This window comes from Peromyscus maniculatus, chromosome 7 (assembly GCF_049852395.1).
Source record: "Peromyscus maniculatus bairdii isolate BWxNUB_F1_BW_parent chromosome 7, HU_Pman_BW_mat_3.1, whole genome shotgun sequence".
Lineage (NCBI taxonomy): Eukaryota > Metazoa > Chordata > Mammalia > Rodentia > Cricetidae > Peromyscus > Peromyscus maniculatus.
This window is the reverse complement of record NC_134858.1, coordinates 112,522,821-112,543,773: the sequence shown is the minus strand read 5'-3', so window position 1 is coordinate 112,543,773 and position 20,953 is coordinate 112,522,821. Positions and strand designations below refer to the sequence as shown.

Genomic DNA, 20,953 nt, shown 5'->3' with positions numbered 1-20,953 from the left:
GGCCCCCTGGAAGCACCTTGTCTCTCAGGCTCAGGAAACCACCTAGGGTTCCAGAGTTAGGCTGTAACGTCCAGAGCTGAGAAAGTGTAAGGCAGATCAGCAGAGGAAAGCCAAGTGTTCCTAACCTGCATACGTGGTGGGGAGGAACTAAAGTGGTGTGCGCACGTGTGTGGTGATATATTGTGTCCCCCAATATATTGTGCATTCTAATCAACTTATCTGGGGTCAGAGAACAGAACAGCCACTAGATAAACATAGAGGCCAGAAAATGGTGGGTGGCACACACACCTTGAATCCTAGCATCCTAGAGGCAGAGATCCATCCGGATCTCTGTGAGTTCAAAGCCACACTGGGAACAGCCAGGCATGGTGACTCACGCCTTTAACCCCAGGAAGTGATGGCAGGAAGCAGAAAGGTATATAAGGTGCGAGGACCAGGAACTAGAGCCTGCTTAAGCTTTTAGGCTTTTGAGCAGCAGTTCAGCTGAGATCCATTTGGATGAGGACTCAGAGGCTTCCAGTCTGAGGAAACAGAATCAGCTGAGGAACTTGGCGAGGTGAGGTGGCTGTGGTTTGTTCTGCTTCTCTGATCTTCCAGCATTCACCCCAATACATGGTTTCAGGTTTGTTTTTATTAATAAGACCTTTAGAGATTTGTGCTACACACGTGAATGTAGAGGCCAGAGGAAACCTTGGGCGCCTGTCCTCAGGTGTCACAACCCTGGCCTTTTGAGACAGTGTCTCTCTCACTTGGCCTGGAACTTGCTGACTGAACTAGTGCAGTTGGCTAGCCCCAGGATTCCTCCTCTTTCCACACCTCCCCAGGCCACTGCTGGGATCCCAGGTGCATGGCACCAAGGCAAGCATCTGTTGTTCTTGTAACATGCGTTCGAAGGACTGAACTTGGGTGCTCGTGCTTACGTGGCCGGCGCTGTACTGCCAGGGCCATCTCCCAGTCCTTGACTGACAGCCTCCTCTATGGAGAAAATGCCACTCCAGAACTTTGTTTTGACTGATTAAGAAAGCTCCCCCAATCTGAAACACACTGCAAGGAAAGATTGTAGCTTTTCCTACCTACTCACGGACTGACGGCACTATCGCATTTCTATCTTGGCTTAAAACTGTAAAATAAGAGTGACTGGCGGTGGGCAGCCTTAGCAGAAGGGGGAAGACAGAAAAGGGAGGCGCTGAGTGGTGGGGGAGGACAAAAGTGAAGCAGATGGCCAGGAAAGCCCAGAATAGTCGTGTGATCATCACATTCAACCATTTCCAATGTGACACACTTATCAACAGCACTTTCCAGGAATCTTAGGAGAGGAGGAGAATATTCTAGAACACGATGGAAGCAAGCGGACAAACTGCTTTCTGCCCCAGTTCTCCCATTACCTGTCTTGCTCTGTCCTCATTCAGCCCACTGGGGCCCTGCTGTCACCATCCTGACAGAGCTGGCTCCAGGGGCCCCATTTCCCAAGCCCACTTTGTGCCCAGCAGGCTGGGAAGGTCCGGCTCTGACCCAGAACCACAATGTGTGGGTACAGTGTCTGCTTGGAGCTGATCTCCACACCCTGAACGAAGCCCAGCAGTAAGTAACCAGTAAGAAACAGAGACCTCAAATCAAGCTTCAATTCTCCTCCACGCTGGGAACCCAAGTACAGTCCCAAAGTTCTGAGTCCATCTCTGTCCACTTTTCCCATAGATCGAGGCTGTGGAAGACAGACACTCAGACCCTTCCAACCAGGCACATAATGGTGAGAGCTGCATACTTCAGGCCTTGACTGAAAAGCCAAATCACCCCATTACTCTTCCCTGCAAACCAACCTCTCTGAAAACATTAACGATGCCCCCCAGAGACAGGTCTGGCAGTTGTTAGGATGCACAAAAGGGAAGCAAGTACATCTGAAAATGTGCTTAGGACAAAAGACGGACCAGCGTGCATCTGCAAACAAAGAGCCTCAGCCAACCAGCTTCCCAGGAGATACACAGAAACGTTACAGGACATGAACTACTATGACGTCACAAGGGGCAGGCGTGGTGCTTCTAGTCCCAGCACTTGGGAGGTACAGGCATGAAGGTTAGAAGTTCAAGGTCATCCTTGGCTATATAGCAAATTCAACACAGGAGAACCTGTCTTTAAAATGGGAGTTGGAGGGGAGAGGAAAAGGGGTGGGGCGGGGTGGACAGAAAGGCTGGGGAGGAGAGGCAGGAGGATGGAGGAAGTAAAAAATTCACTTTGATAAAAAAAAACACAGGGCAAGAACCAGAAAGTCAAATCCTGGGTAAGTCAGAATTATCCACAGGGGTATAATTCTGCAGTGAGCTGCAGGTACAGCAGCTATGAAAACCCTGAGAGGTTTTGTTTCCCTCCGCCCGTCCTGGCTCTCCTTAGACATGCACATCTTCATCAGTGTATGCCAGGTGGCTGTAGCTCCTGCCAGCCTAGGGGACCCAGGATGGTAAACACATTCTGTGGTAACACTTATCTGATCTGCTAGGTGGGGGTCATGTTTGAACTATGAAGACCCGGATGTAAGAAGGGACTCCATTTCCTCCCCAATGTGTGGTACAGATTTAAACGGTTTGTATACATTGTAAAACTGAGTGTCACGGGGACACATAAGTCTTAAAAGAGTTGGGAGCAGAGGAGATGAATTACCCATGAAGCTTCGGTCTCCCACTAATCTAGTCACGTGTAGGGCTCCAGTGGTGAGCAAAGATGCCTTCTAACTTCCAGGCATGGTTTTTGACAAAATGATCAAGAAGGTTGGGGGAGGGGATGGGGAGGGGAGGGAGACAGCTCAGAGTGGACAAAGTGCTTGCTCTGCAACCATGGGGACCTGAGTTTGACCTCTAGCAGCCATGTGAAAAGTAAAAAGCAGGTATGCTCATGAATATATAACCCAAGTGTCAGGGAGGCAGAGACAGGCGGGTCCTTGGGTACCCTGGCTAGACAAGTCTAGTCTATTATTCTTTTTTTTTTTAAAAAAAAATATTTTTAAGGTTTTTAATTATGTGTATGTATGTGGCATGGTGTGTGTGGGGGGGGGGTGAGACAGGGATATGTGCACATGAGTGTAGGTGTCTACAGAGGCCAGAAGAGGGCATCAGATTCCCTGGGGCTGGAATTACAGGCAGCTGGGTGCCACCCAGTATGGGTACTGGGAACCTAACTCTAGCCAGTGCTCTTAACCTGCACCATCTCTCCAGCCCCTTACCATCCCCGTAGCCTTTTTGAAGCCTGGAATCATTTGCTCATTGGTTTTGGTTTTGCTTTGTCTGGAGATGGAGTACTGACCGACCAAGCCACCCCGCCAGCCCTCTCCTCGCAAGCTATTTTCACCTTCGTTATTGAATTTAATCTTCAGTAATGTCTTTCTGTCTGCTTAGTACTGACTCCTCAGATAGGACTGGATTCTCTGAAGACCACATGTTCCTGTCTTTGGCTTCTGGAAGAGGAACTAGCCATGCTTCTGGAATGTTCTTCAGCAAAATCCTCCCATATGACCAGCCCCAAGGGAGGCCTGCATGACACTGTCCCTAAAGGAGCTGCAGGCACCTATCCCTCAGAGGGGTGAGCAGGGTAGAAAGTCAAGGCCATGTATAGGGTCTGTCATCTAAAGCAACTGGGAGGGACACACAGCATGGAAAACCAGCTGCAGGGTACCCGGTGACAGATCCGAGAGGTGGCGTGCTGAGGACAAGAGTCAACATCAGGGCAAGGCTGCCACATCTGGAAGAAGACTCGACAGTCGGTGGATACACATTGGCTGCATTTTTACAGGATGGTATGCTACTGGGGAAGAGGCATGGAGGCTTAACTGGACCAAAGGACAGATGGACGGACAGTGAAAGAGTAGGGCATGGTGGTCCATACCCATAACTGCAGCCCTAAGACTGCGGAGGCAGGAGGATCACCATAAGGTCAAGGCCAACCTAGGCTACATAGTGAATTCAAAGTCAGCCTGGACTACACGGTGAGGTCCTGTCTCAGAAAACTGAGAGGGGGTGGATGGGACAGGATGCACACATGCACACAAAGGGCAATAATACGCATCTGAACTAGACAAGCTCAGGGCTGGGAGTGGAGCGCTCACCTGAGGCCCCTGACTTGTGGCTAGATGGGCCCGCCTGGCGCACACTCTGCTGGAGCAAGGTGAGGCACTCCCCGAGGCAGCTGAGGGTGGCAGCGGAGGTAGCCTTCAGGAGAAGCAGGTCCTGGTCCAAGGCTGTGAGGGGGCCGGAGCCTGGCAGGGACTCGATGGCGTGCACAAGGTTCTTCTGCTGACCTTCCACCTGGTTCATCATCTAGAAATGAGGACAGCGGAGATGAGGAGGTTCCCTTTTGTGAGGCTCCAAGCCCACATGGAGCCTTGGAACTGGACAGTAGGTTCTGCCCACAGGGTGTTCTGGGCACACTCAGCCATTGCTGTGGTCAGGCCCAGGTGCCCGCGTGGGGGTCCATCTATTCACACCCCAAAACACTGACCCAAAGACTGTCAGGATGACATCAGAGATAAAAGGCAATAACAGGACCATTAGGTACGACTTTACAGACTTCAGGGAACAAGTCAATAGTAGATACAGTAAAAGTCAAAGTCTTAGGCTAGCGAGATGGCTGAGCTGGCAGAATCCTGGCCTGGCGTGCACAGAGCTCCGAGTTCATTCCCAAGCACCACTTAAACCAGGCATGGTGTTGCATACCAATACTCCCAGCCCTAGAAGTGTAGAGACAGGAGAATCAGAAGTAAAAGGGGATGAGTTCAAAGCCAGCCTGGGCTACATGACACATTGCTACATGGTAAGTTCAAAGCCAGCCTGGGCTACAAGACACATTGCTACATGGTAAGTTCAAAGCCAGCCTGGGCTAGGCAACACCCTTAAAGGAAAAGCAGAAGTCTTTACAACCTTCCTCAACACTGTCTCTGTGGAGGGCTCTCCCTCTCGGAGAGGGGGTTGTCTCTTGTTTCCCCTCCAGCTCCAGTCCGTCTCTTCTAAGCACCCCCGTCCCAAAGCAGAGTGAAACTGATGTGAGGAGAGTCGTGGCAAAGCCACCGACACGCCATCCCATTTTACAAAATGACAACAGACACCACGACTTTCCGTCACACCCCGTGAGACATGGGGAAGAAGAGAACAACCGGGAACGGCAGAGCCAGCCTGGCTACAGCCTGGCTCACCTCACGACAAACCCAAGGACCCTCCTGTGTGCCCTCGGCTGGCAAGCTCCTCCCTCACAAGGCAAACCGGGGTCTGGCTGTGTCTTTGGACGGCACATCAAGGAGAAAGCGCTCCAGAGAGAGCTAGCGAAGCCCTCCACGGTTACCTTGCGCCATCCGGGCTCCTGGTGTTTTACAGCTTTGTCACATTAAACTGGATGATGAACGTAAAGCACTAAGCACCACATCTAGCAGATAATTAGTCATTTCAAGAAGTGGGTGAGAAAGCAACAGCCCAAGGTCACGGGGCTGCTGACCCTGAGCGGGGCCACCGCCTGCACCTCAGACACTGCTCCATTATTGCTCTTTGGGCTTTCCTACAAAACCTGTTCTCAGCCTAGGGTGACATTTCCTGCACTGTCCCTGTCAATCCCAGAGGGTTCTTGTCACCAGCATGATGAGCCCAGCTGGAAAGCAGCAGCAAGGGTAAGGAACACTGGACTTGGACCAATGACTCTCGGGTGCTCCATTTCCACAGGCTCATGAGTTGGAACCTTGGTCCCCAACTGGTGGTGCTATTTTGGCATGTCGGGAAACCTTCAGGAGGTGGGGCCAAGTTGGAGAAGATAATTAGGGCATGGTTCTGAGGGTGTATAGCCCACTCTGCTTCTGGTTCTCTGAAAAGTGAACAAATGGCTGTCGTCCTTCCATGCCACACCCCCACACACACACCTTCCCTGCCATCATGGACTCCTCAACCGCGAGCTAAAAGGAACCTCTCTTCCCTTAAGTTGCTCCTTGTCAGATATTCTGTCACGAAGAGAAGAAAAGCAGGGAATAGGGCACACCTGGGCTCCCCCACCCAACACCCTCCTGCTGTTGCTCAGAAAACAAACGCTGTTATCTACCACTTGGTGCAGGCAAGTGCTTTAACAAAAAACAGAAAGCGCATCTGGGCTGGGCAAATGCTCAGTCAAGTGCTTATTGAGCAAGCTTGAGGACCTAGGTTTGACTCCTCCGAACCCACATCAAAAAGGCGTCCCCGGTAACCATCATGCTGGAGACAGGAGGATCTCTGGGGCTCACTGGCTAGCCAGCCCAGCCTAACCGGCAAACCTCGGGTTCAGTGAGAGACCCTGCCTCAAATAGCAAGGTAGAGAGAAATTAAGGAAGAGATCCGGTGTTGACCCCAGCCTACACACACACACACACACACACACACACACACACACACACACACACACACAGGTGCACACAGCTAGCTCGCTCTCTCTCCACCCCCCAACCATTTCAATTTTACAAGATGACTTTTTTTAAGTCATCTATGTCCATAAACACATGCAGAGACATAATCTGGAGCCCCCTCCCAAATACTGTGCACATCCAGAATCTGCTTGTGCAACTTGGTCTTTGTGGGTTGCAGAGGTTGAATCAGCCATGCTGTTTCTTCAGCAGCACCTGAGACATTGCAGGGCTCCTAGGCGCCTTTCTCTTTCTGTCTTCTCTAGAAAGCCTCTTGAATCACCTAATTTAAATTAAAATTGAAACCTCAAGACTGAGGTTCAGCTCTGGGGAAGAATGGCAGAGATGGTAGAGCACTTGCATGCACAAAGCCCTGGGTTCGATCCCGTACTGTGTAAAGGTGTGTGTTGTCACAGAACTACACCCTAGCAGTCAGGAGGTGGAGGCAGGAGCTGAAGGTCAACCTCAAGCTACATTGAAACGTCAGAGCCAGACAAGGAAACCTCAGACCATCCAAGAAAAGAAATAGAAGGAATTGCAGCTCCAGCTGAATTCCTCACACCCCAAGGAGCCTCGGAAGCATTCATCTCCCTCCGAAGTCACTTGTGGTACACTTGTCTGCTCTGCTCAGTGATGCTGGCGTGTGAACAGGGACCAACATCTGTACTGGGCACTGATCAGTCCCAGATGCGGAATGAGCAACTGAATCGCAATGTCCATGTTCTCCCAATAAAGTACAAGGGAAGTCATTTAGGACCCAAAGTTTAGAGAAACATCAATAAGTATAATAGGGCTTTAGCCTAAGTCCTTCATTTTACTAATGAACAATACTTCTTTGTTGGTTTCAGCTTGCCAAGAGAGACTGCCAACCAGTTAAGTTTAATTTCAAATAAGATAAAATATCTAAGGTTCACTGGCAGCCAACTGTACATACATCTGCTAACAGAGAAGACTGGATTCCATACTATTTGTAGGACTCAGCACTTTCTCAAGATTCTCACCATAAAACCTAGTCTCAGAAAAATGATGTGTCAAAGAAAAAAGAATATACTGATGGAGCCTATAATCCATTGTATTTTCTACTATTATGAATGATGCTATAAAGCTTAACAGAAGAGGTAAGCAAGATAGAGCTGCTAACTAATATGGAATATTCTCAGTTTTAATCAACAAAGAGACTCATTTCCAAATTATATTGTACAGGATAAATACTTGCTATTTTGCAAGCATAAGCTATTATGTAAATCTTAGGTAATAAAAGCACAAAACTGGCGTATGGGATGTCCTATTCCACTGCCACAGAAGCACATGCTCAGAGATGGGGCCACACATTAGCCCTCTGAAAGCATTCAACAGTATCTACCAAGAGCTAGTACCGGAGGCAGGGAGACCTTTGGAGAGGCGCTTGGAAATGGTGTTGGGGAGGCTGTGGTTACAATGATGGAGACACTGGGACCTAGTGGGAGAGGGGTGGACCAGCAGGCCTGCATTCTGGGACCCAGTTATGTTTACATGTCAACAGCGCCCCGGGAAGAACTCTTTGCCTGTACACCAATGTAAAGCATCTATTGGCTATCATCATCTTTCCTAGTAAACTGAGCACTGAAAACAAAATGAAGGAAACTCCAGTTCCAGATGATGTGACGCCTTCTTGCCTCTATGGTACTGCACACACACAGCGCACAGGCATACATGCAGGAAAATAATAAAATCAACAGTGGGTAAAGGCTCTTACCGCCAAGCCTGCCGAGGACCTACCTGGTAGAAGAGAACTGATTCCCACAAGTGGGGAACCCCTGGCCTGTTTCCATGGCACTTGAGCGGCAATGCACACCGCAGAGTCAAATCACGGGAGTCAGTGCTAAGAGGACTAGCAGCTCTGTGGAAACTCAAGACGCCGAAACCAGGAGTGCTGCACAGTAGCCCAAACCCGCGAGTTTAAGTCCTCTTTGGAAGAGCTGAAGAAGGCCTTGAGAGGGGAGGGCGGCCAAGGGGCTCCTCGGTCCCTGCGGCTGGCATCTCTCAACTGCTCAAAAGCCTTGATGCTGGTTTTTGAGGTATCTGTGAAGGCCAGTTCTGAAGGCCAGTGCCAACGAGGTCAGCCATTCATTCCTTCTTTAACACAAGACTGTCCCAAGTGCCTCGTGACTACAGAGTGTTAGTTCTAGATCAGGGGCCACGGCTGGGCGGCTTGCATTGGTTGGCAGAGCCTACACGGGCTGCCGGGGGCCTTCCGTAACTCAGTCTACCCTGCTGGTAAGCAGAGGGAACAACCGACCTCACTGACAAAGTGACTTGTTGGGCATCTGTCGCTCGTTTATGAGCCATCGCTAAGTCTCCACTCTGGACCCCAGTGGCTAACTGAGGTACTATTCTGTTTGCCAACATCCTTTGGAGTCAGGGCTTCATGGGGCATCCATTTCCCTAAAAACAACATAACTCCATCCTTCATGACTGAAAAAGAATTTTACTCTTGGTGTGTGTGTGTGATTGTTTCTTTATCCACTCCTCTGCTGCTGGACATCTAGATGGTTATATCCTGATCTTTATCTACCTTACTCTGGTCCCCACACTGTAAACCAAACTTCCAAGTCTTAGTATTCTGACCCCTATCTCCTCCCTCTAGAGACACAGCCAATGCTCTATGCCAGCATCTCCCCTTTTCCCCACTACTTAAAATACTGACCAATAAAAAAAATCAGTCTGATCAGTATATATATATGTTACTATTTAGAGAGCTTGGGGCTGGAGAGATGGCTCACTGGTTAAGATCTCTAGCTGCCCTTGCAGAAGACTGGGATTCAATTTTCAGCACCTACATGGAGATTCACAACCATGCTTAACTCCAATTCCAGGAGATCTAGGCCCTCTTCTGAATGCTTCAGGTACCAGGCGCGCACGCACGCACGCACGCACGCACGCACGCACGCACGCACGCGCGCACACACACACACACACACACTGCACATACATACAAGCAGACTGTAAAGTTTCAAACCTGAGACAAATGGTAGATATGCCTATTTAACATATCAAAGCAGACTTGGCCTCCAGATTCTCCCAGCATCCCTCAGTCCCTACCCCTTACAGGCATACCCCACCCCCTACCCTGAACTCTCCAGCTCATGGGCTGGGCTGCCCTTCCCCCAGAGGCTCTTCCCTATATAATCCAGACATTTTAGTTACCTGCCCTTTTGTACCTTTGGACTCCCAGCTGCTAAGACACTCCCCACCCTGCCCCCGCCTCCGCCGCCGCCGCCCCATACACATGGCCCAGCTCAGCCTAGTCATGTCCACTCCGGATTCTCCCAGATGCCCCTGCCTCTACCGATGCTCTCCCTTTCATCTGCAATAAACTTCTCCTCTACCACACCTAGGAGCAGTTATGTCCTTTCCTTTCCTTTCCTTTTTATAGACAAAACATTTAAATACATAAAATAAATAAATCTGTACAGAAACACCTAGAAAACTGACCTTGCCATCTGTGATGGCTTTTCTCCATGATTCTGTGTGCTGGGCACAGTGAGATGAGACCCGGCCTCACATTTGCAATTCCACCTTCCCCGGGACAGGCCAGCGTTGCTCCGTCCTACCTTTGAGTCTATCAACCTAGAATGGCAGAGCTCACTATAAGGAGAATCCCAGGTCACGCCCTATAATGCAAAACACAACCGTGTGTAGGCCAGTGCTAGCTGTTTTAGTGTGGCCACCCTGCAGGACTCAATATATCTGAGGAGACACTGACCCTCTCTCTCTTTGGCTATCAGGCTATTGAGATGTGGTCCCAAAAATTGGGATTTCTCCCCAAAAATCTCATGCTGGGAGAAGGGAAAGGCAGAAGAAGGCTGGTGCCAGCTAGAGAGGGAGAGAGTTCACAGTTTTGACATGTCAGATCACCTTGGCAGGAGAGAATGAAGCCCAGGCAATAATGGGTCAATGATGGGCAAGACCACCTTGACCAGGACTGATTACCCCCCACCTCCCCCATCCCACCCCCGCCCCATTCTGTTTTTGTAACTCAAATGCATGGTTCTTGAATGTGAACTTGCAAGTTGATAATCACGCAATGTCAAGACTAGACATGCAAACGCAGGCATCCTGGACCACTCCAGCCTGAAGAGAGCATCACACACAGTCCTGACTGGCTGGTCGGAAAGCTGTACGAATCGACTTGGAAACAGGACCCGTTCACCTTTTCAGAAAACTGGCAGGAGAGAAGCATTCACTGCGGTCCTTTGCCCGCTGCCTCTCTGGATTCCCAGGGAGACCATTACTAATTTTGACCATTACAGAACAACTTAAGCCATCTCTGTCCACCCCCATGCCTGGGAGGCTGGGCGGGATAATGGCATTTCTCCACCTCAGCATCATAACAGCTGGCCTTTACCACACATTTTGTGAGGGAATAAGTGAAAGGGTGCCGGGTGGGAGCCTCCCATCTGAGCCTCTTCCAGCTCCTCCGTGTGTAAGGCGATGCTGGGCCAGGAAATTCCATCAGTGTTTATAAACCAGCTCATACACCCCAGGCAGGGGCAAAGGGCAAAAGCAACATTCAGAATTACACACACACACACACACACACACACACACACACACACACACACTTTCAAAACTCTTTCTGAAGAGGACCCGCCTTTTATTTCCTAAGAACTTAATTTCTTTTTCTCTGCCTTTTCTAAAACCTATCACCCTGTCCCAGCTCCACACCACAATAATATAAAATGTTATTATTTCCTCTGTACAAGTGCCTAAGAAGCCATTTGAGGGACAGAAGTCTCAAGACAGTCAAGAAACCCAAGCTAGGGAGGCTGCACAAAGATGAGGTCCTGGGTGTGAATCTCTAACATGACCTAAAAACCCAGGCATGGAGCTGGCACCCTGGCTCAGGGTGAGAAGGTGGCTTTCATTACTGCGACTTTACAAACCTAGGGCAAACTGCTAATGAGGTGCCTATTTAACATGTCAAAGTGGACCTGGCCTCCAGGTTCCCTAGACCAGCATCCCCCAGTCCCTGCCTCTCACAGGGTATGGCTGACCTACTCTGTCTTCTACCCTGAACTCTCCAGCTGGGGGCTGGGCTGCCCTTCCCCAGAGGCTCTTCCCTACACAATCCAGACATTTTGGTTACCTGCCCTTTTGTCTACCCTTTCCTCTCCTGGTCTCCTGGCTCTCCCCTCCTCCCTCCCCTAACAAAGCCCAGCTCAGTCTGGACTCTCCCAGATGTTCCCACCTCTGGCTGTGCTCTCCCACACAGCTACAATAAACCTTCTCTTCCACCATACCTAGGAGTGGTCAAGCCCTTTTTACGGTTTATTTTTTTCATTAAATTATAAGCACAGTAGACCCTGGCTTTAAATACTGTGTGTGCAGTGCTACAGATTACACCCCCAGTCACACACACACACACACACACACACACACACACACACACACCCAGTCTCACACACATACCCAGTCTCATACACCCCCAGTCTCACACACACACACACACCCAGTCTCACACACACACCCAGTCTCACACACACACACCCAGTCTCACACACACCATGCAAACACTACCCACTGAGTTACTCCTTCAGCCTGGATCCTGATTTAGAACAAAAGACCCTTCCCAAAGTTATCCCCATTACCCATTACTTCTTTTTTTTTTTTTTTTGTTTTGTTTTTCAAGACAGGGTTTCTCTGTGTAGCATTACTTCTTATATGTATATCAAGTCTGTTTTACTACATATCCCAGGCTAGCCCAGGACTCATGATCCTCCTGCTTGAGACTCCTAAGAGCTGGGTGGTGACAGGTGTGTGTCATCATCCTGTACTTTTGTTATAAGAAAAATTGAGGCAGAGAGAATTTTTAGAACTGTGTACAAGACACTATAAGAGTCCCAAACATGGCACCGGAATATCTCCATGTCATGTGTCCTGTGCCTCTCTGGCATGAGGTTTTCAAATGAGCTGATGGAACAATGGACCCAGGAGCAGCTCTGCAGACAGAGACATCCCCTTCCCAGACAGGCTCTGGCCCACTGAGGAGGAACGTCCTTTTGTGAGAGAGGCAGCTGGTCACCACGCATCTGCAAACAGGAAACAAAGACCAGGGCTGGTGATGCTTTTCCATTTTGTCCCCAGCTCATGGGACTGTGCAGCTCACATCCATGATGAGTCTTTCTTCCTCATTACATTAACCTCTCTGGAAATGCCCTTACACCACAGAGGCAGGCCTGCCTCCTAGGTGATACCTAACCCAGTCAGGTTGACAGCCAAAATGAGCCGTCAGAGTTCATTTTCAGAAAAATATTTTATTTTGCAAGAGGAGTAGGGTGCCTCTAAGATTCCCTAAAGAGAGAAGTCCAGACAATACCTCAATTCTAGCTGGATGTGGAGATTAGGTCTGGAATCCCAGCACTTGAGAGCCTGAGGCAGGAGGATTGCTGTGAGTTCAAGGCCAGCAACACAGTGAAACTGTTTCAAAACAAAAAAATAGAGAGAGAGATTCTAACCTGTGCTGGTAGCAGAGTTGGGCCTGAGATCCAGTTAATATCTGCTTCTTAGTTTTAAACTTTAATTACTGTGTTTGGCTCAAATCTCCACCCAAAAGTTCACCAAAGAGCATGGACATCGCACATTTCTCTTTTCCAGCTGAAATGAATCTCACTCCTGCCAATTACCTTCAAGATGAAAATGCATCTTGAAAAGGTTCTCCAAAGAGGAAAGAAATAGATCAGACAGGGGCCTCAGCCTCCAGGCAAATCCTTGGCGGCTTCAGCACCTTGACAAATGAAACCCGAGGAGACAAATGCCTTTATCGGGGATCTGCTGCAGGAATCTGAAGGGGCCAGTTGTGTTCAGGGATAAGCCACTAGTAATTAATATTTACTGTGTCCCCACTGGGAAAATGGAGCTGCAGTTACCATTTCACAGGAGAAAGAACATGACTCCCTCACACAAACTGCTTACAACCTAATCCTCAGGCGCTCAAGTATATAACAGAACCATAATCTGTGTCACGTGGTACTTAGCAAGAGAGACCCCACCCTCTGCAGGGGTAGAAATGGGCCAGCACAAATCCGAGTCCAAATTCACTCTCACTCCTCCCCCATTTCCTCTGATCTTGAGCACAGATAAAACAAAACACCTCTAATATCAGCAAGTGAAGAAAGAAAATGCATTCTCAGTTTGGGAGATGAACGGGGTAGGTGTGGGGCTGGCTTTGGGGCCATCTAAAGGCCTAGAGCTTTGGGGTTCAGGAGACTAGGCTCCATGTTTTCCTTGAAGATTAGAAACCCAGTGATGCTTGCTCAAATGGAGGGAGGTTTCCTGACTGCCATCCATCCGGAAGAGCTGCCCAGAGCCTAGCAGGCTCCCCACTCCTCTCCTTCAGAGAGGTGACTGACAGACCCCCCATCCTGTTCAGCTGGAACCTCCAGCTCACTCCTGCATGGTCTGAGAAGCCCCATTCCTGTCTCCTTCTCCAAACCCTGCCCACTCAGAGTCTCTGAACAAAGAAAAGGCTCAAAACAAAAAAAAAAAAAACAGTTCTGCATTCTTGGTGGCTGCTGCGGCTTCCTCCCCTGAAGTTGCCAGCCACCGAAGTCCCCACCAAAGCACTCAGCTTTTGACCATATTGGGGGACAGACCCAGCTTGTGGCAGACACGTCACTACCCCTTGCCTACAACCTATAAAGTCTCCCTGCTTTAGTTCCGGATTGTGACTTCCCTGGCCTCCTGCTCTCTGGGACTGGAGAACTTGCCCGGGAGTTACTTTGCTCAAATAAACTTGTTAAACTTTTTCAGTTTGGCTTGATCTGGCTTACTGCATCAGCAGATAAACCTATGATGGGGTGGGGATGGAGGGGCAGAAAACCTAGGACACCCCTCCATGTCCTCTGGTCTCTCCCTTCCTTCCTTGTCTTGCTCAGTGGAAGTCCCTCCATGGACACAAATGCCAGCACTGGAGCCACGTCCACCCACTTATGCGGCTTGGCACCTCCTCTTCCAGTCCTTCCAGGGAGGGAATGCCGGCCTTTGCAGGATGCTCATGCTGCTCCAGTCACCTGACAGCAAGTCCATGGAGAACGGTCGTCATGTGACAAAACATGCGCTTATTGCCCTGCAAGTCAGGGTCTCTCCCTACCTCTCTCTAAGCGTGACTTTTTTGTGCTCAGTTTTCTTAGGAACATACATTCATTTTTGGATTTCTTTATTTTATTTTGTATATGTGCTGATGTATGTGTCCGTGTCCATGCGATATGTATGAACATGCATGTGGAGGCCAGAGGTTGATGTCAGGTGTCTTCCTCAATTGCTCTCTACATTATATGTTGAGCCAGGGCTCCTCACGATTCAGCTAGCTTGGCTGACTGGTGAGCTCCAGGGATCCACGCTTGAGCTGCAAGCCTTTATTCACAGCCATCTCCCCAGCCTCAGCATTTGCAGTTGAAATATTATCTACCAATCAAAATGAACAGCAAGACAACAAATGAAGGAAATGGGTAGCATGACTTGCCTCACGCTAATGATGATTCTTAAACTATATCCATTATTATGTATGCGTGTATGATGATGGGGGTGCTAACGCACACACGGAGGTCAGAGGACAACTCTAAAGAGGTGGCTTTGGCCCAGCAGTGGTGGCGCACGCCTTTAATCCCAGCACTTGGGAGGCAGAGGCAGCCAGATCTCTGTGAGTTCAAGGCCAGCCTGGGCTACAGAGCAAATTCCAGGACAGCCAGGGCTACACAGAGAAACCTTGTCTCGAAAAACCAAAAGAGAGAGAGAGAGAGAGAGAGAGAGAGAGAGAGAGAGAGAGAGAGAGGTCTTTCTTTCCACTTTATGTGGTTGTCTTAGTTACTGTTCTGTTGCTGTGACAAAACACCATGACCAAGGCATTTCCTTGGGCTTCAGAGAGTTAGAGTCCAGGACAGCAGAGCGAAGGCACAGTGGCAGGAAGAGCTGAGAGCTCACATCTGGATCCACAAGCAGGAGGCAGAGAGCATACCAGGAACAGCTCCAGATCCTTCACACTTCAAAGCCTGTCCCTAGTGACACACCTCCTCCAGAAAGGCCACTCCTCCTAATCCTTCCCAAATCGTTCTAAGAACTGGAGACCAAGTATTCAAACATATCTCCCTACAGGGTTGGGGGGCACATTCCCATCTGACCACCACACATGGGTTCCAGGTGCCCTGCTTACACAGCAAGCCAACTCGCCAGCCTCAATCATAACGTTGATTAGTACAGAGTTCATAAGACACAACGATGATCTGTATCTGAGGAGTAAGAGAGGAGACGGGGTCTCTCTCTGTTGCCCCAGCTGGCCTTAAACTCCTGACCCACAGGATCCTTCCATCTCAGCTTCCTGAGCAGCAGAGCCTCCTGGTGAGTGGTAGGTACCATTCCTGGCTGTGACAGTTCACCTTGAGTCAACCAAAGCACCACTTAACCCTTTTTGTCAGAAAAGGTTATTCAGATAACCAGGCATTTCCCTAAACCAATGCCAGTGTATCACAGCCCCAGGGCCACACAGTTTCCAGTCAGAGGATCCCAGAGGGTACTGATGATTGACTGGCACATGCCTCTGACGAGCATACACCGTCCCCAAGCCCAGAGCACAGCACCTCATCCTGTCATTCACAGTACAGATTCGTAACCGGAAGCCAGTGGGAATTCCTGGGACCACAAAGGGCTTGAAGAGAAAGGGCCCGGTTCATATCCTCTCGGCCGACACTTTCCTCTGGCTGTTCCTAAGGTCTAGAAAACAACCCAATTTGCTCCGCTGCCTATTTTCCCACATTAAGTCCACCGGGCTAACACTTCAATTAACTTCATGAGAATTAGAACTAGCACGAGGAGCCCTGGCTTCTGCCGCCCGCCTCAGGAGGCGATTCTCCCTCAAGCATTCTCCAGCTCCCCTCCTGTGGAGGTGATTAAGGCAGCTCTCTTGGTCAGGGAAATAAATGTCTTCCCCTCACAACTGTTACCAAACAAGAGAAGCCAAAAAGACAACGGAAAGCACGGAATGTGAAAAGTAGACCGAAAGGAAGCCGCGCTCTGTCCCTGCCCGCTGGGGACACGCCATCGCAGGCTGCACGGCTGGCTTCTGCCTCATTCCTCCAGGTCAGTGTCTCGTCAGGCTCCAAAGACCCACAAAGTCTTCTCCACTCCTGGACTCCGGTCAGCATTTCCAGTGTCTGCCTCCCCGTGTCCAGGTCTGGTCACAACGCCCCAGGCTCTCCGAGTTTCTGCCTCCCCCTACCGCAAGGCCATGGGGTCTGTGCCACAGCCTGTTTTCTTGGCACTTGGCTGGTACAGGGTGATGTGGGTCAAGTCCCCAAGGACTTTGCATCATTAACACTCATGCTGCTGGCTTTGGATTCTGTCTGCCCTGGGGAAAATGTTCTATCCCAGTGGTTATTTTTGTGTCAATGGTTTGGGCTGGCTGCTTAATTGTAGCTAACCACAGCATTTACAATAGGAAAGCACATTTTCTTTTGGGTCCAGAAAACAAATTATCCATCAGTGTTCCATTAATTCACCACCTTTAAATGAAGCTTTTAGCAAATACATTAGCTGTTCTTTAGCTACTTTTTCTCATGTTTCCCAACTGCAGAATAAACACCTGCTGTAATTCTTTCCAGACTACAATAGAAATACATATTTCACTCTGGGGATAAATTGGCTCTATTTTCACATATATTTAGAGGCAGTGAAAGGTAATGATCAGGCAGATTAAATACACATGGTTCCCTTCTCAGGCAGGTGGCTCTGTCCTTTACCCTCTGCCACAGACCAGTACACCAAAGCCAGAAATACTGCACCCCAAAAGGCAGTTCCTGTGGTAAAAACATTTTACATGTTTCTCTGAGTGGAAACAAATGCCAGACTTCAATAAAGTTGCCTTTATTTAAAGGACATTTCCTTCCCCCTCACATTGAGTGGCTGATACGCCCTCTGAAAAGTCTGGTTCATCATCTTAGAACAGTGACCACCTTCTCCTCCTCCATCACTGCCCCCTGATGACCACAGGTCAGGCACCTTTGCCAGACACTGCCCTCTTCTGAGAAATGGCAGCCATAGGTCAAGTGATCCACTGGATGCCACGTGTCAGGGAGGGAAGAAAGGAGCCTGGAAGACATAGTTCCTTAAAGGTCCCCAGGAGGGGTACAGACAGAGCATGTCAATGAAGAGCACTGTATACCCCTGTGTCACACCAGGACTGCCAGCCAGAGGGGATTCTGGGAAGGGTGAGGTGGGTGAAGATGGAGATGCCCCTCGTACTGAAGCTGGTAGTGCCCATCTTCATCTCAGAGTGATTCTTTCAAGATTGACTGCACGAACAAAACAAAACAAAAAACCCAAGGTGTAGTTTTTTACTCTTTGGGGGCCGCCACCAATAAATACATGGAGGCTTATTCTTACTTATGAATACCCGGCCTTAGCTTGGCTTGTTTCTAGCCAGCGTTTCTAACTTAAATGATCCTGTTTCTCTTTAACTAAATTTTGCCCCTGGGTTTTTTTACCTTTCTTTATTCTATATATCTTTCTTTCCTTCTTACTCCGTGGCTGGCTGGGTGGCTGGGTGGCTGGGTGGCTGACCCTGGCGTCCTCCTCTCCTTCTCCTTTCCTTGCTCCTCACTCCCTTCCCTAGATTTCTCCTCCCATTTATTCTCTCTGCCTCCCAGCCCCACCATTTCTCTCTCCTGCCTTGCTATTGGCCATTCTACTTTTTATTAGACAAATCAGGTATTTTAGGCAAGCAAAGTAACACAGCTTTACAGTTCAACAAGTGCAACATAAAAGAAGGCAACACATCTTTGCATCATTAAACAAATGTTCTGCAGCATAAATGAATGTAATGCATCTTAAACTGATATTCCACAACACCAAGGTAACCAACAATGCCCTTCTACCCAAGAGTGAAGAAATACAGTGGCAGCTTCACTTCAGTTAGGTATCTTAAAATAGTAAAAACATGTCATGGGCCCCTGAAGGAAGAAGCATCTAGAACCTGTTGTCTTAAGATGTTATCTGCGAAGTGGGGAGGGAGAGAAGGAGAGGGGGGTGAATGAGAAGATGGAGTTGGGTGAGAAGGATCTGGGGGGAATTGAGGGAGGATGAGAGGATCTCAGTGGGTTTTTCAAGGGATATAAGAATACACATAAAATATATTTAATGGCTAGATTCTATACCTAGAAGTGTCTTTCCTGGGGAAAGGGCCCTTGACTTTCATTGAATTCTCAGAGGGACTTATGGCCAGTGATCAGTCACTAAGTAAGATAAATACAAATGGGATCCACATGGGAGGCAAAGGCTCCTGGTATAGGTAGAGACTTTTCCTATCTAGAGAGGTGTCATTCAAGCCCAGATTGAAGGGAGAAATGTCTACTTTTCCTTTCTTATGGGAAAAGAAAGGGGCGGAAGTTGTATCAGCTCTACCACACGCTAACACCCATCTCACTATTGATCAGTAAATGCCATGGCTTGTCTTTTTTGCTGTTCTAAAACACGAGGTGCAACCCAGCAGGGCTTCACCATGTATCACACATCCTCAGCTCTGCATGCAGCCTCAGGCCCCACCTGCAGGCCATGTTTACTGTCTGCATACGTGTATTTGTCACTTTTGTCACGGCTGTGACTGACACGAAGCAGTATAAGGGGAAGGGAAGGGTTTAGACTGACTTCCAACAGCAAGGGAAACAGTCAGTCCATCACAGCAAGGAGAGGCCAGGCAGAAGTACGAGGCAGATGGCCACATCATATCGGCAGTCAGGAAGCAGAGGGCAGACAGGAAGTAGGGCCCACCCCCAGTGACCTACTTCCTCCAGTAAGACTCCACCTCCTAAAGGTTCCAGAACATTTCAAAACAGTACCACCAGTTGTGGACCATGTATGCAAATACATGAACCTGGGGCTGAAGCACATTTCACTTTTTTTTTTTCTGAGACAGGGTTTCTCTGCCTAGCCCTGGCTATCCTGAAACTAGGTCTACAGACCAGGCTGGCCTCGAACTCACAGAAATTCACCTGCCTCTACTTCCTAAGTGCTGGGGTTTAAGGTATGCGCCACCACACCCAGCTCACATTTCACATTTAAGTTATAGCAATGCACTTGGCTTCATGGAAAGGTGGTGATATAGAGAACAGAGAAGTGGGGTCCCTCCCCGGAGTGATGTAGTGGTGGAGGTACTCTCCCCACACTGAGAAGCAACAGATGCTGGGGTTGGGAACACAACCTCAGGTCCACCCTTACCACAACCTCAGGCACATTACTTGATGTTGCCTCAGTTTCCCTTCCTATAAAATGGGACTCACTGACAGCTCTCATCACCCAGGCTTTTGAAGAATGACTAACTGTAACACTGAGTGCTTGGAAACACTCCTGAGGCACAGGAGGATGGGGAAAGCTCAGAGGCTACCTCTGTCATGATGAGGATTAAGTGAGCCTACAGGGAAAGCATTTGGAACCGTGGAGGCCTGAAGGAAACAGGAATATAAGTACCAATGATGATGATGGTGGTGGTGGTAGTGATGATGATGATGATGATGATGATGATGATGATGGCCAACATCAGCAGAAAAACAAACAAACAAAACTCACAGACAGGAAACTTCTGTCCTGGGTCAGTTTTAGCCAAACCCACAAAACTTGTTCATTTTCGTAGTAATATATGGGTTGGAGATGTAGCTCAGTCTGTAGGGTGTTTGCTTAGCATGCACAAGGCCCCAGGTTCAATCCCCAGCACCACATGAGCTGGTTGTGGTAGTGCATGCCTGTAATCCCAGCATTCTGGAAGTAAATGCAGGAGGGTGAGAAATCCAGCGTCATCCTCCGCTACACATCACACCCAATGCCACTTAGGTCTGCACTAATAAATTTTATACCATGCCCTGTTCTGAAGAACACGACAAAATCTGACTCCAAGGCCAGCCACAGTGGCACACAAACCTTGTCACAAACAATAAAGTGACAAAGAGAAGCAGCATGGTAGCTGAGCATTGTGGTACACGTCTATAAAGTCAGCGCTTGGGAAGCTGCCGTATACCACAGGCTGGTCTGAGTTGGAGGCCAGCCTGTGGTATACGGCATCACCCCGCCTCAAAACATGTAAGAGGCCTAGTTATACAGCTCAGTGTCAGAGCTCTTGCCTAGAGGGCATGAGGCTCTTGGTTCAAGACCCAGAACTTAAGGAAAAAAAAAAAAAGCAATCTACTCAATATAAAACATATTAGAGTTCTGTGTGGGACTGCTTGCTTAAAAGAAGTTTTTAAAAGAAATCAGTAACTTTACTCTATCAATTGTGGCCAATTCTCATTAGTCACAGTAGTCACACCTCTATAAAGTCTCAATACACACTTCATCAAAGACTTCTGAGCTAAGGCTCCTGAGGGAAATAGTGGGTGAGGGTTTTGCAAGCCTCTGGTCACATCTTCATCAACACAAATGTCACTTGTGCGATTCGGGTTCCTTTGCCAAAGTCTTCGTAAAGGAAGACGGCATCATCAGTGTGGAAAGCAGCGCCTCATTATCTCTTTCCTTGTGTGAGACTCGGTGGGAACAAGGCAC

At 48.9% G+C, this 20,953-nt stretch overlaps 1 protein-coding gene across 4 annotated transcripts in view; it reads right to left on the bottom strand.

Moving 5' to 3' along the window:
- Osbpl10 (oxysterol binding protein like 10) overlaps positions 1-20,953 on the bottom strand; it is a 242,830-nt gene that overhangs the window by 59,686 nt on the left and 162,191 nt on the right. For all 4 annotated transcript variants that reach the window (XM_042282183.2, XM_076577295.1, XM_076577297.1 and 1 more), the window contains one exon: positions 4,091-4,301. In XM_042282183.2, coding sequence (XP_042138117.2) covers positions 4,091-4,301 — 211 coding nt within the window. The remainder of the gene's footprint in view (positions 1-4,090; positions 4,302-20,953) is intronic.